At 39.4% G+C, this 16,617-nt stretch overlaps 1 protein-coding gene across 8 annotated transcripts in view; it reads right to left on the reverse strand.

Moving 5' to 3' along the window:
• Window positions 1-16,617, reverse strand: part of CTNNA3 (catenin alpha 3) — a 1,922,732-nt gene that overhangs the window by 991,815 nt on the left and 914,300 nt on the right. The window contains exons 1-2 of one of the 8 annotated variants that reach the window (XM_044942169.2): window positions 15,825-16,455; window positions 4,460-4,539 (exon numbers count right to left, since the gene is read on the reverse strand). The exons of 4 other annotated variants lie outside the window; for them this stretch is intronic. In XM_044942169.2, the coding sequence (XP_044798104.2) occupies window positions 4,460-4,539; window positions 15,825-15,867 (123 nt within the window). In that variant the 5' untranslated portion in view covers window positions 15,868-16,455. Of the gene's footprint in view, window positions 1-4,459; window positions 4,540-8,528; window positions 9,442-15,482; window positions 15,778-15,824; window positions 16,456-16,617 lie in introns of those variants that run through there. 3 more of the 8 variants (XM_025285116.3, XM_044942172.2, XM_044942171.2) reach the window with 3 other exon arrangements.

The following is a 16,617-nucleotide window of genomic DNA, read 5'->3' on the forward strand; positions in this document are numbered from 1 at the left end:
GTATACCTTATATATGTACAATTTATTATAGAGTGATAACGCTGTTTAAAATATCTATGTGATTCAATGTTTTGGTTTCTAATTTATTTACAGTTTTATACAACTATTGCAAGACCATGTGACTTTATTTTCTGAATTTTAAGCCAAAAATAAACCTCAATAAAATCTAACTTTTGAAAAATATTACATGACACTTGAAAAAGGGTGTGTGTGTTCTCTGCTGCCACCAAGTCGCTTCAGTCGTGTCCGACTCTGTGCGACCCCATAGACAGCGGCCCACCAGGCTCCCCCGTCCCTGGGATTCTCCAGGCAAGAACACTGGAGTGGGTTGCCATTTCCTTCTCCAATGCATGAAAGTGAAAAGTGAAAGTGAAGTCGCTCTGTCGTGTCCGACTCTTCGCGACCCCATGGTCTGCAGCCTACCAGGCTCCTCCATCCATGGGATTTTCCAGGCAAGAGTACTGGAGTGGGGTGCCATTGCCTTCTCCAGTGTGTTCTCTAATATTAAGTAATTTGAGACATCTCATTCATTTGTTAAGGACAGAGAAAGTTAAAGTCTCTTAATACTACAGTATCCTGGTCAACTTAAAATTGATTAAACTTTTAAAAAATTAGCAAATCAGATTATTGCTTGGGTTTATAGCATAATGCCAATGATGTGCCTTGGAGTCACATCTTCATATGGCTCTTCATTTTTTAAAGCATCCTCAAGAAACTTAAAGCTGGACGCAAAGACATGACTTGTGTGACTGAACTATATCAAATCCCTGATGATTTGTCAAGAACCAGCCATATGCTGACTATAGTTTCCTCACTGACCAGTATCTGTGGCATCAACTTTGGCTCAGGACAATCAGCCTGTAACAGGTTCCAACCTCAGAATGAAGGTGCAGCTATAGTCTTTGTTTGGGGCTCTGTCTCTTTGACCATCTTCCTTTCTATGTCCATTCCCCACTCAATAGCACCCTGTCTTTCCTACTGCTGATTTGTGTGTCTCTGCTAATTTTTTTCCCAACCTGTCCTGCTGCCTACAGTGCTGCTTCATTAAACAGTAAATCAGCTCCACCTTCTTGCCCTGCTTCACCAAATTCTACTACATTCAACTTACTATGGTTATTAATTTTCTTTTTTTATGCCATATACAATCTCATCCACCCAGACAATTAAAAATGATACTAACAATTTTTGCATTTCCATTACCAAACAAAAATTCCAGTCCATCTTGGTCTCTTTTTTATATACCTTATATATAGCAATGTGTCTATGCAACGTGGAAAGAGCTTCAAAACTGGAGGCTGAAGGCTTTAAGTCCTGGTTCTGTCACTGACTAGCTGTACTATCTGGAATAACACTCAAACTTACTAAGCTCCAGTTTTCTCACATTTCAAATGGCAATGGAGAATTAAGTGAAATAATGCAGGTAAAATATCTTACCAACTGTAAAATGCTACACAAATGCAAGATATTGCAAATAGACAATGTGTATCTATTCTCGAGGCAGGTATATTTCTTTGAGCTCTGTAAAAAATTAAGTAAAATATTCCATTTCTGGCACTAAACGTTATCAACCCTTTTTGAAAGTCTCACAGTAGTTTGGTAGATATAAAACTAGAGACAAAAATTGCCTTCCTGAATCCTAGAGCTTTATGTAGGAGATGAAGCAGAGAAGATATAAAACACAAGCTTACTTCAATATGGAGAACTGGATAAAATTGAGGTACTAATCAAAATGTTTGAAGACTGTCATCCTTCTAAGAATAATGCTATGCTTAAGAGCCATGTGTTCAACATCTGCAAACCAAAAGCAAATGAAAAATTCTATTAGCTTGTACCAGAAATGTGAATACTCAGCTGAAACTAAGACTATTGTGGGGGGCATAATTCAAAGTAATATCAGGATGGAAATGATGAGTGAGGAGAAAAGGTAAAAATTATTACATAAACACAATTTATTTTGGAAAAGCATATGAGCACGTGCAAGGCAGCAAAATCTAAACTTTCTCTTGGTAACTGAAGAGCAGAGTCAGCACAGGGTTTCAGAAGAAAATTGGAAACCAAACGGAACCAGAGAAGTTTCAGCTGGGAAATTTTTCCTGATTTCTCAAGGCCAGTGTCAAGTACATTATGTTTTATGTTCCAATTGTCCCTCACACCTACTTCAATTGGAATTACTACCATAATGTGCTACAACCATCTGCTAAGTTGCCCTTTTTGAAAAGCAGAAACTGTGTCTTTTTTTCCTTTATGATTCCAGTACCAAGCATGTCACCTGCCACATGATGATCAATAACTGTTATGAAATGATAAAAGAACTACACTTTGACCAGTAACATATCTGCTGATCAGTTCTGCTTCGTCTCAGGACAGCAAACAAAATACATTCATTTTAAAATGGTTACGTTTTAGTGCATGACTTATAGAAATCATTATTTTTTTGAAACCCAACTGTTTTGTACAGTCTTATCCCAGACAGAATTTTAGGGGCCTACTATTCAGAGTCATAAGCTGTGCAAGATCATTCCAAGGTTGATTTCTGATGCCAGTGAAAGCAAAATCACAGGGTTAGCTGCCTTGCTTATAGGAGAGAACAGCCATAGAAGGCTTGGCATGTTACACACTGCACAGCTCTATGGAAGTGCTCTTCACCTAGATTAAATGCTTAAGAGTCAGGTAACACAATATGTACAATCCATTTGATAGTGCAAAATATGTATCCTTATTCCCTCAGCAATTTCACAAGTGAATGCCTTTGCTTAAATAATAAAGGGTTAATGTTCTTAGACCACTTCATGGATAATTCAGTGACTATAAAAAATAACTCACATCTTCTGAATTTTTAACACAGAATGCCAGTACTTTGAGCTGTTAAAACAGATCCTAGCAAAAGAGATTGAGGGACCAATTGAATCAGAGAAACACAGGAATGAAGAAGGTTAAACTCATTCTTTCATTTAGGATATCCCAGAACCTCTAATCGGAGAAGGCAATGGCACCCCACTCCAGTACTCTTGCCCGGAAAATCCCATGGATGGAGGAGCCTGGTAGGCTGCAGTCCATGGGGTCGCTAAGAGTCAGACACAACTGAGCGACTTCACTTTCACTTTTCACTTTCATGCATTGGAGAAGGAAATGGCAACCCACTCCAGTGTTCTTGCCTGGAGAATCCCAGGGATGGGGGAGCCTGGTGGGCTGCCGTCTATGGGGTCGCACAGAGTCGGACATGACTGAAGCGACTTAGCAGCAGCAGCAGCAGAACCTCTATCTAATATGTTAATCTATAAAAGGCATTACATTATGCAGTGTTTCTCGAATTTATTTTACCCCAAACACATTTTCAAGAAACATTTTGCAGGACTAATGTGATCTCATAAACCATGCTCAAATATACTGCCCCAGAGTATAGCATCCTCTCAATATGTTTTAAACCTCCACCCGTTGACCAGAAACTATAAGGTGGAGACCAGGATTCATAAATTATTTTTACTATTTGCTTTATTAAAGGATAATTAACATAGAGCATTATATTAGTTTCAGGTGTACAACATAATGATTTGATATTTGTGTATGCAAAATGGTGACCACAATAAGTCTAGTTACAATCCATCACCATACAAAGTTACAATTTTTTTCTTGGGGTGAGAACTGCTAAGATTTACTCTCTATAATTTTAATAAGCTTCCACAGGGGGTTTTTAAGTCACCAAATAGGCAGCAGTCAGTGGACTCACATTTGGGTACAACTCCACACGTCAGCCCAATTTCTCATTACTACACATTTCTAGCCTCAAAAATTAAATTTTTGTGGCTCATCTTTCACAGAGTTCAAAATCTCCTTTCATGTCTACAAGCAAGTGTGTAAAATAGAAAGACGGTCTTATTTAGTTCCAGATTTACTACATTATAGGTTCAGGTTTCTGATACTGTTAGCAAGGCTTCTCACCTGTTGAATGCAGAATTTTGAGATGCATCTCCATAGAAATTAAAACAGTATTAAGATGTTCAAAATGCAAATAAACACTTAAAGGCTTTTCCTCTCTAGAATTCTTTTCACAGACATCCCAGAATCATGGAAGATTAGAACTGAAAGGAGTGCCTAGAGGGGTTAAGCTATTTAGCCATTGTCATATAGCTCATTAGAGGCAAAACTGGGGCTTACATTTAGAACTCTCTTATTCTGGTGCTTCTTATTCTACTCAGATCGACATAGCATCTAGATATTTATTCTGAATACCTCAATTTCTCACAGCTCTGAATCTATTTGGGGGGCAGTCTGTAGGTCCTCAAATTAGGAATAACAAAAAGAAGGAGGAAAAGGATTTTTGGTCTTATTTTTTAACAATACTTTAAAGATAATTATCAGAAAATAAATAAAGATTCCAAAGCTTTGTTCAGATGAAATAGATATTCCAGTATCTACCACTCCCCCTCAAATCCAATTCTGCATCATCACCATCTCTTACCTGAATCATGACAATAATTCTATAATCAAACTTGTGTCTTTCCAAGTCAGCTTCAGTTTGCAGCCTACAGGGAAAGTTGTCTTTTAAAAACAGAAAATTGATCATGTTATTTCCTTTCTTCAACCCTCCAGTGACTCCCTATTACTCCTTAGGTTCACAACCCAAAAGACCTTTTAAAATCTTGCCCCCCAATTCTTTTTCTGGCCAATCTCCCCTTGTGGACCAGGCTTCAACCGTACTGAATTTTTTTTTTTTAATTATGCTACGCTTTTTGATGTCTTGATATTTTACTAAATACTTTCCCTCTGCTTAGAACATTTCCTACATCCAATTCAAGTTCAGCTTCCTTGTTGCACTAACTAAAAATCAGCCTTTGACTCTCAGGTTTAAAATTTATTCTGGGATGTCCTCTTTGGCCTTCACAGACCTGGCTGCTCTACCACTCTGCATTCTAATTGTTTACTTAAATAACTCTTCTCCTAGATTGCAAGCATGATGAAGGCAGACCATAATAACACACTGGTAATTCAATACTTATGGGTGGAAGAAACAAAAGGGAAAAGAGAAGGATGGAAAATGACTGGGTGGAACAGAGGAAGGCAGAGAAAAGAGGAAAGGGAAGAAAGCAGTGGAATGAAGAGAAAGAAACATAAGTTGCTATCTTTCCTAATGCAACACCTTTAATACGATTAATTAATTTTTTATCTGGTATGATTATAAGAGAGATACTCTGAGTAATTCCCATTCACTTAATTCAGTTCAAGGTTTCAAAACAAAACAAAAATACATAATTGTATGAACTAGAGCATACACCCAATGTCAAATAACATAATGAAAAGAGTGAAAAGATAGCAGGTACATTAAAACACTAAAGATAGTAGGTGCATTAAAACACTAAACATAGCCAGCATGCAAGCCATTCCTCCTGAAAAAACACTACATATCCCAAAACTCAGAGACACAGCAAACTATTAAGTCATTTGTGGCTCAATTAAAGCTTACATTAAAGAAATAACACTTCTGTAAGTTAGAGAGAAGCAACATTCCTTTTCTGGCAGTAAAAATGACTCCATAGTTTTGCTGATAAACTGTTATTTCTACACAGGGAGGTCTGAGATCCTGTATATGTCTATAAGCAGTAGACAGGACCTTAATTTTGAAAGTCTCATGCTAGACATCTAAGACCACATACTGTAAAAGCACATACAGCTCAATTTATCTGTCTTGGAAGGAAAATGAGCCAACCGGACCCTGCTGGGATTTGTACCTGAAAGTCACAGAAAAATCTGAACATCCAGAAAAGCTCTTAAGGCACACCAGTTAAGCAAAATACATTGAGAAATGCATTATTTTTGAGAAGGCCATTGGCTGAACTAACAAAATTAAAAGTCATAATCACTGAAAAATAAAATAGATACATATATATTCTAATTTTGCCTCAGTTATTTCTCTGTAAATGAATTTTTTCTACTATGTATAGAGATATCAATTCTTAAAAAACTCCAAAAAAAAAAAAAAAAAGGTTTTATATGACACAACTAAGAATCACAGATTCTTCTATAGCTGGAAGCAATCTCAGAAATAATTTAGTTTAAATTCTCATTCTATAGATTAGAGAAAGTAAACCCAAGAGACATGAAATGACTTGAGCAAGGTCACATTATGAAATATTAATGTGAAGACCAGAGGACCAGATCCCTAATCACCTAATTCAGAATTTAGATTTCTGAAGAGCAGATCACTCTGGTGAGCACCCGTATTTTTCTATTCAGTACTGTTGTTGTTTTTTTTTTTCCCCCAGAGCAAATGCATCACATTCTATTTGAGCTTGTAGACATCATCTAAAACCCCCAGATGGTTTTATATCAGCTTCCTCCAAGGCAAATCACCCTCATCCTGAATTTGCGCAATAGATTATTTTTACTCTAAAAGAAGAATTTTATTTATATCCATGTTATATTTTATCTTGGTGCTTTCAGATCATTGTTCCTGCCTTTTGAAGTTAATTTGAATTCTGGATCTGCATTCATAGTATTAGCTACTCCCTCTCCAGTCTGAATCACCTGTGAGTCTGAAGAACATTACCTCCTATGTCTTCATTCAGGTCACAGAAAAGTCACAGAATAGGGAGAGCAGAATGGCAGCTAGCCAACCTGCCAGGAGACTGGATGCCAGAATCAGGACGTAGGGCTTGTGGTTGTTCAGCAGGCACTGAAGGCACCTAAAGATTCTTTCCCTCAAGCAACATTGTTCTAACCAGTTTTATATTCTATAACAAACACAATTGCATCAACTACCTCTAAAGCCTTAGAGTAGAAGCTTTGGAAAATAAAATCTTGCATTTCTAGCATGTTTTACAGCTGACAAAGTACTTTTTTATACATTATTTCATCTGCAACTTAGGGAAGGCAAATGAGTCAATAATTAATACTTTTGTTTACGGAAACTAAGTTTCACACAGATTAACTGACTTATTCACCACCAGAAAGGTAACTAGTATTGAGGCAGAGAGTCCCCATGGTCTTAAGCCACCACTTTTTATGCTACTTTGTTTAGAGAGTACAGGTAATTGTCAAATATATGACGGACATAAATAGTGCATCATAGTACAAATGCAAGTGAATTATATCCAATTTTCTAAACACTGTGAAAGCCCAAAAGGGAGAGAAATCTCTTTTACAAAACTTCCACATCTCTTCTCAAGATAGACTCTGTAGGATTTCATAAACCCTGGTTCAAATATTTACCATAAATATATACACATATGTATAAACACACACACAACATCCCCATAGCCTAGCATTTCCTATTCTGAATACTTAAGACTGACCACCCATTCTGCCCTTTGTCCCAGTAAGTATGCCTTTAGAGTCAAGAAAAAAGGTCCTGGTTTCCCAAAATGCTATTGGGAGACACCCAAAAACCAACAAAAGAGTATCTTGGTTTCCCTTATTCCTGTTATTTAAATGGCACACTCAACTTCTTGATAATGCACTAGTGTCCAGGATGAGACTATTCAAAAGCTTCTATTCAATCCCCAGTTTTTCCTGCCTCTTAAGGTCTAGCCAATAACCAGATTTATACTCACTTTTGTATACTTGCACTCCACACTCAGATTAGCTATAAAATATCAGATACCATTCTGAGGTTCAGCTTCCACAGATCTGTGAGACCCCACACACACATACACAAGCCAGATATCATATCTTAAGGGTATCTTCTGTGTCATAACCATGCTGAGCATTATAAAAGACGTATAATGCTTCACAGTTACATAACATTTCAGAGTTTATGAAACACTTTCATAGACATCACTGTGATCCCCACACAACTTAAATGAACAGCTCAGATGCCATTATTTCCATTTTATAGATGAAGAAAGTGAGACCCAACAAAATAAATGACCTGCCCAAGGTCACAGAACTTCTTGAGTGGTCAAGATATAATTTAAAGTCCTCTCATTCAAGGTTGGTGGGAAACCTAATAATTAAAAAAAATTGACTTAAAAAGATGAAGTCAAATAACAATATTAGCCATGTCCATTCAAATGCAGCATTATAAACAAAAAAGACGTAGACATTCCACTTGATCTCGACAGTGAGGCGTGCAAGGCCTCCTAGAGCCATCGTGACAATCTTTTAAATCTTTAACCCCAGATCATAGTTCAAACCAGCCAGTAAACACTTTAAACTGTGCTTTTCATGCATTGGAAAGAATATCTATTCTATTGAAGAGAGTGAATAAGAGGATGAAACTCAGGTGGATTAAGTTATTCTATTCAAAGGAATAAACTGTAGTCAAAGAAGAGGAAAAATACCCTGTTCAACCTAGTGACTGATCCGGATGGTAGTGAAAGGTATGAATCATAAGGCCACAAACACTGCAACGAGGAAGCAGCTGAGTTTCATCCTGACACAATAGAAAAGTGCCAAGCCTGTAAAAACTTAGCAGAAGAAGGAAGAAAAATGACAAAGTGCATTATAACTCTGAATAATATCTTGACAGAAAATAGAGGGTTCGGCAGGCTCTTACACATTAAAAATCATGCTCCATATGATGCGGGCTGTACCTTCTCAGAGAAGAAATCACAGCCAAGCTAATGTAGAACAAGGAAGAACAAAAAGCCAGGAGGCAAAAACTCATCCAGAAACAGATCATTCAAAAGACATTCTAGAGCAGCGTTTCTCCAAGAGTTGTCCCCAGACCAGCAGCTTCAGTGTCAGTTGGGAAGTTTTTTGAAATGCACACCAACGGGTCCTTCCCAGGCCTACCAATAAAAAATGCACGGGGTGGGATCCAGCAATCTCTTAACAGGCCTTTCAGGTGATGCTAACTTTTAGCCAGCAAAGAACATGTTAGTTACCGTAATAACTCACATCACCTGCTTCGTGGCCCTGCTTTCAGTTGAAGAATGTGAGCATTAGATGATGAGGCATGCTCTTCCATGTGCCATGAGCCCTGGATGGGATACAGCTTTGACACATCCCAGCTGTGGGTGCTATAAACAGCAGTCCCATTTAGCATTATCCTCTGAAATCTTGATAAGCACAATGGGACAGGTATGAGATAATTAATGAGATAATTATGGTCAGCATGCAATTAAAATTAATTTATTCTTCCTCAGTTATTTACTATATGGAGAAGTGTACACTGTGTGTGCTAAGTCACTTCAGTAGTCCAACTCTTTGCTACCCTATGGACTGTAGCCCACTAGGCTTCTCTGTCCATGGGAATCTCCACGCAAGAATACTGGAGTGGGTTTCACACTTGGTATATCTCAGATTCATCTAGAAGTATGGTTTGTTAAAAGATTTCTGAGTCTCAATTCTGGAGTTCTAATTCAGTAGGTTAAGGGTGGGGGCAGATAATTTTCATTTCTAGCAAGTTCCCAGGTGATACTGAAAATTACTGGTCCAAGGGCAGCATTTTGAAAACACCTACTAGAGAACAGCAACAACAAAAAAAAAAAGTGTTGTAGGTACACTGGCCCTGCTGCTGCTGCTGCTGTTAAGTCACTTCAGTCATGTCTGACCAACTCTGTGTGACCCAGTGAACCGCAGCCTGCCAGGCTCCTCCATCCATGGGATTTTCCAGGCAAGAGTACTGGAGTGGGGTGCCATTGCCTTCTCTGGGCTTGCACTAGCAAATGCTTAACAATGTGCTCTCCAAGAAGAAAATTAAAACAATGAAATCAATTATTGGTAGTATTCACTGATGTCCTAATACAAATACTCCAACCATGGCCCATATCAAGCTACCAACATGATGCCACTCAGCTGTGAGTCAGAAAGAGATGCACACAGTCCACTTTTAATAGCCAGCTCCAGGGCACCACTGTGACCATCTCACGTTTCCCTGGACTCTATGTGTAAAAACTACAATACCATGCTGCTTAAATTCCACAGTTCCCCAGGGAAGGAATTTTCTGGGTCAAACAGATGTCCCATGTTAATTCTGCTTCATTCTTTGGTGACTCACTGCCTCTAGCAGGAGAGTGACACAAGGATTCATTTCTCACAACAAAACTTATAGTAAATTTCCCCAAATGGAGATGCATCATCCTGAGTATCCAACACTCAGAAATTGATTTGGGAATGGCCTTGACAGCAGACTGTTCACCAGAAAATGGGAATAGTATAAAAATAAATGGGAAAATATAAAAGCTGTATTGCCAGGCAAGTCGTACAGTGGGATTTCTAAAGTAAAATGGAGGTGATTAAATCTAAGGAAGAATTCAAATATTAAATATGGTCAAACTGCTATGTGGCACATAGCTAATAACCCAGCTCTTTTTTAAATACAGAATAAATGCTCCTGGAGTGAAACCCTCAGAAACCTTAAATAACATCCAGTAAGAAGAGATTAAAGGAAAGGAACCATATTCTGCTTTCCTTTCCTTTTGAACCTCTACTAAACATATATTCTGAAAAAAAATTCTTTGACTCTGAAATCCTGGCATCCTCTCACATCCTCACACAGCCCCTTTTTAAAATGCCATTTGTGCTCCCCTCAACTGACCTATCCTCAAGTTTAGTCAATAATCCTGGTCAGAATCCTGACTCACATAATCAAAATGTGACTGTAAAAGTTAAGATACAGTTTTCTTTAATCAAGATGCAAAGAAAACATGAGTCAGCCAATCAGGGGCCTTTAAAATACTCCCTTCAACCAACAGATTCTCCTGACCATGAGTTCTGATCCAAATTATTGCTGAATATGTAATATCTGGAGGTTTTAACATTATGAATAACCATCAAAAATCTTTTAGTGACACCCAATTTGAATAACGATTTTCTCCATATACTAATGAAAATATTTTTTTGAATATTTTTATTAAGTACTAACAGACAAAGATGGAGGTTCCCTGGTGGCACAGTGGCAAAGAATCTCTCCGCCAATGCAGGTTCAATCCCATGCTCAGGAAGATCCCCTAGAGAAGAAAATGGAAACCCATTCCAGTATTTTTGCCTGGGAAATTTCATTGGCAGGGGAGCCTGGCAGGCAACAGTCCATAGGGTTGCAAAGAGTCAGACATGACTTAGTGACTAAATAACAACAGAAAGGGACAAAGGCAGATGGTCCATGTATCACTTGAAAACCCAGTCTTCTCAAGCTTTCAGTCACCTATCTGTAACCTAGTTGCAATGAGCAAACATCAAGCCCTGCCTGGAGAGCTTAACCTACATAGAGTTCACTTTGAGTCGATCAGCACAGCTCTGTAATTCTACACTTGAAAAATCTCTCTTGTTGTTGGACCACAGCCAGAACAAAATTAAAGCATTTCCTATTCAATTTTGCCAACTGCAAGAACTCATTTACTTAAAGCTTGACAACGATAAGTTGATTCAATTGCCATTCAAGAAGAATCAGATTTGTAAAATGTGTTTTCCTGTCAGCAGCTCACACTAAGCTTCCATTCTTTCTGCTTCTTTCTCTTTTTCCCAAAGATTCAGAAAAAACTGTAATTCTGAGAACACAGCTTTTTTGGTGGCCCCTCCCACTGAGGAACAAGAGTGACTGGATGCAATACATGTACCATCACATGCCATGTACATTCCACTGTGTTTCTGAGGACAGACACAATGAGGAAGATCTATAAGCTTCTTTACTCTCTGCAGCCTCTTGGCCACCACTCTGCTTACAGATGCCTCCTTCCTTACTCAAAGCTTTTAAACCCACAAGGGTCATTCCTTTCCTTAATCCAAAACCAAGCAATAGTACAGGCCTAAGTCTGAAAGGTCTTCTCTATTATTCTCCTCCCTCCAACATTCTTTGCATCAACAAGGGCTGCTGCTGCTAAGTCGCTTCAGTCGTGTCCAACTCTGTGCGACCCCATAGACGGCAGCCCACCAGGCTCCCCAGTCCCTGGGATTCTCCAGGCAAGAACACTGGAGTGGGTTACCAGGTCCTTCTCCAATGCATGAAAGTGAAAATTGAAAGTGAAATCGCTCAGTCGTGTCCGACTCTTAGCGACCCCATGGACTGCAGCCTACCAGGCTCTTTCGTCCATGGGATTTTCCAGGCAAGAGTACTGGAGTGGGGTGCCATTCCCTTCTCCGATCAACAAGGGCAGTAATGTGTTTTTCAACAAACTGAAGAACAAATTAGACCTGGCTGGTTTATTTTTACATAGATGTCCTAGGATAAAACTCAAAAGTTACAAAGTCTTTTATGATGCATGATGTAAAAATATGATACAGGTCAAGAACTTTGGATGAAATAGAGGAGTGAAGCTAAAATCACTTATAGAGCACTCAGAGAGATCTTGATTTTTGAAGTTCAGAACACACTGAGTTAATATTAGGTGATTCACATATAAGCAATTTTTCTTTAATTATTTTTTGCTTAGAACCTACAGCTTAGTAATAAATGATATCTATTATTAGCACTGTTATAATTATGTGTTCCTTTGTCCTCTAAGATGTAATTCTTTAAGGAAACTACTAATCCTTTGCTGACAAAAAGGTTTCAGTTGCATGACAATACTCAAATTGTGGACTCCTAGAGAGCTATAGACAGAGAAGGCAATGGCACCCCACTCCAGTACTCTTGCCTGGAAAATCCCATGGGCAGAGCAGCCTGGTAGGCTGCAGTCCATGGGGTTGCTAAGAGTCGGACAGGACTGAGCAACTTCACTTTCACTTTTCACTTTCATGAATTGGAGAAGGAAATGGCAACCCACTCCAGTGTTCTTGCCTGGAGAATCCCAGGGATGCAGGAGCCTGGTGGGCTGCCATCTATGGGGTCGCACAGAGTCGGACAAGACTGAAGTGACTTAGCAGTAGCAGTAGCAGAGAGCTATAGAAGGGTAGGTAGTGAAACTGTTTCTAAATTCAGCAGAGGAAAAAGCGCCTTCGTCAATTAGACATAATTGACGAAGTTTGGGGGCTTCCCTTGTGGCTCAGCTGGTAAAGAATCCACCTGCAATGTGGGAGACCTGGGTTTGATCCCTGGGTTGGGAAGATCCCCTGGAGAAGGGAAAGGCTACCCACTCCAGTATTCTGGCCTAGAGAATCCCAAGGACTGTATAGTCCATGGGGTCACAAAGAGTCAGACATGGCTGAGCAACTTTCACTTCACTTTCTTCACCTTAGGTTTGGAATGCATGTCTGTTATGCATTTCCCCTCCCACCCACTCTTGGTACTAGATAGAGCTTAAGAGTCTCTAGTAGAGGAACTATGCATATATACATGCATTTGCAAGGGTGCGCTGGTGTGTGTTTTACATTTCTGTATTATCAATTCTTCAATTCATAGAACCCACTTTGTAAATTTTAGTTAAATAGAATGCACTTATGTAGAAGCACTTTTAAAATATAGCTAATAAACTCTGGACAAAATGCAGGAAGTCTGTTTCTGAAACGGAACTATCCTAGGGCAGTGTTTATAAAAAGTTAGAAAGTGAAGTCGCTCAGTTGTGTCTGACTCTTTGCGACCCCATGGACTGTAGCCTACTAGGCTCCTCCGTCTATGGGATTTTCCAGGCAAGAATACTGGAGTGGGTTGCCATTTCCTTCTCCAGATCTTCCCGACCCAAGGATTGAACCCAGGTCTCCCGCATTGTAGGCAGATGCTTTACCATCTGAGCCACCAGGGAAGTGCTTATAAAAAGTTAAGCAGAATGATGTATAAGCCCTTTTGCAGCTCCAAAACCTATCATTTCACTGCCCCTTGTGTTTTATTTGGAGAAAACAAGTATGACCTATGTTACCAATATGTGTAAATACACCCACAGTTAAAAAAAAAAAAAAGGATCAAGAGTAAAGGCTTGACGTTTAAAATAGTTGAAAGTCATGAAAGCATCAAATAAAATGGACTGTGATAATGTCATGAGGCCACAGAAGATTTTAAATGAGAGTGTGAACCTGGTTTCCTTTTCAGAGCTAAGCCTCTCAAATCCGACTTTCCTCATTCCATGACATTTGTCAATGACCACCACTGATCACCTGCTTGATGATGTTTGAGCTAGAGGTTTATACTGGTGATTAGAGAGGAAGGGAAGGGGCAGCTGTCAGAAATGTGACTAGAGAAATGAAAGCATAACCAGAGAAATAAAAGCATAACCTCGACAATGAGAAAAAGGCAATAATTCTAGTTCTCAGATGACACATGACACAGATATGAGTATTTCACAGAGAAGTCCTAAAAATGTACAAAATTCCTAAGCATGCAATCCAGGAAATGCAATCTAATAAATGTCTTATCATAGCAAAAAGATGTAAAACCTCATAATAAAATTTTTCATCCATTCTGACTACCTAGGCTTAGATCCAAAATAATACTTAATGTCCCATAAAAAGAGTTGTTTTTTAGACAACTGTTTCACGATATTCGTACAGCAAGAAGTGTGAAATGTGAAAGCATTTATGGTGACTCTTCTTCATATGTCAGTCCCCTAATTTCCTCAAATGTCTCAAAAAATAACATTCAGGAAGGCACTAACTGAAAAAACAAAATGAAGAGACATATGGACAGAGAAGGCGAACACATTATAATACATTTAATTTTATGATAGATACAATTTCCCACATATAAACACAATATAATGCTCTCCTATCTTAAAATTCTTCACTATATTCCTCAGTGAGGCTCTCCTGCAACTTTGAAGACATCAGTCTTTGCCATGAAAATAGAGTTGCCCCATTTCATAACTGTGAAATTTAGATGTTTGAAGTAGCCAGTGTGGGGTGGTAGGTGTTTACTTGTTAATTAAACAATCCTATAATGAAAATCCCTCAACTTATTTGATTAGAAAGTTCATACATTGTTTTAAAAGCTACCCCAAAGAGGGCACATATTGACCACCTGGGAAGCTACTAAAGCAGAAGAATTCCTCAAACAGTGTTCCAGCTACCATCTTCATCATAAAGTGTAAGAGGCCCTCATTGCTCATGAGGTAAATAATCCCAGACCAGAGTAGACCAACTAAATCAACTGAAATATTTTTCAACTGCTATTTCTGAAACTGAGCAAGACCCTAAGGGGCCCCCCTGGCCACAAAAGCCTTTTGGGGGGCCCCATTTCTTGTTTGTAGGAAATGGTCTTCATTCAGCCTCCTAGACCAAAGGAGGTTCAAGAGTAGGTTCAAATAGTTGCTAATCAGAGAAGAGAGGGAATCAATGCAGAAATAAACGAAGAACAGACAAGAAATTCACCCCTGGCGCAGGGTCCTGGCTCCTCCTCAAGGAATATACCTAATAATATCTTTGAGTTTCTCTGCAGAACTAAAGCTCCGACCTGGGCTTCCCAGGCAGTTTAATGATAAAGAAACTGCCTGCCAATGCAGGGGTGAAGATTTGATCTATGGGTCAGGAAGAACTCAGAAAAGGAAATGGCAGCCCACTCCAGTATTCTTGCCTGTGAAATCCTATGGACAGAGGAGTTGGAGGGCTACAGTCCATGGAGTTGCAAAAGAGTCAGAAAAGACTTAGCGACTAAACAACAAAGCCTCAAGTCAGGGGGAGGATGGTAACTTCAGGCCAAGCACAAGATTCCTGGAACGCCCAGTGAGCAGCAACGATACCTGTTCTCCCTGTTTGTTCCTGCAATAACCTTTCTCGGCTCCAAACTCCAATGTTTTGCTTTGTTTGGCCTCCCTGCATCACGCACGTGGACTTGTATTTGGTAACATTTCCTTCTTTTCCTTCTCTTTTATAGACCAGCGGTCCCCAGCCCCCGGGCCACAAATGGATACCAGCTGATGGCCTGTTAGAAACTGGGCCACACAGCAGGAGGTGAGCTGTGGCAAAATGTAAACCATCCCCGCCCCTGCCCATGGAAAAACTGTCTTCCACGAAACTGGGCCCTGGCGCCAAAAAGGTTAGGGACTACTGTGATTGACTATGTCAGGCCAACTCTGGCTTACCTGAAAGGATTTTGTTCCTCCACTGCCTCTTCCAAGCAGCCATCTTTCATGCACACACACGCCAGACTGGGTGGAGTCCTTCCACAGTACCGCTTTAAGAGGCTTTGCAAACCTTTATCATTACCACCTCTATTTTATTTGCTTTCTATTCCCTACACCTGGGAGCACCTCTCTGTGACAACAGAGAACAAAAATCCCAATCAAATTTGACTGAATGAATATAGTCTTGGTGTAGTATGTCAAAAATATTTTGCAGAATAGAATGAATTAAAAATTAGAATTTATTTGCTTTCAGTGTAGAATTACATAAGGTCACTACATCAAATTAATAGTTAACACCCTCTCTCCCCTTCTGTGTTTTATTTTTTAACTCACATTACTTATTAACTTTTCAATAAGCACAGAATTAGGACTCAGAGACACCCATAGAAAAGGTTGCCCTGGCCTGTGACTAAACGTGGAATCCATATAATAAATTGATTTCTTCCCCATCTATAAAATGAGAGAGTTGGAATAACTGATTCAAGCAGAAGGTTTTCTTCTAGCTCTGTATTTCTACAACCCTGTGCAGTTACCTGGCATATGATATTTATTTCCCTGGGGGATCAGACAGTAACGAATCTGCCTGCAATGTGGGAGACCCGGGTTCAATCCCTGGGTCAGGAAGATTCCCTGGAGAAGGGAATGGCAACCAACTCCAGTATTCTTGCCTGGAGAATCCCATGGGCAGAGGAGCCAGGCAGGCTATTGTCCATGGGGGTCCAATCAGACACGACTGAGAAATGACACTTTC

This window comes from Bubalus bubalis, chromosome 4 (genome assembly GCF_019923935.1).
Source record: "Bubalus bubalis isolate 160015118507 breed Murrah chromosome 4, NDDB_SH_1, whole genome shotgun sequence".
In the NCBI taxonomy this organism is placed as follows: domain Eukaryota; kingdom Metazoa; phylum Chordata; class Mammalia; order Artiodactyla; family Bovidae; genus Bubalus; species Bubalus bubalis.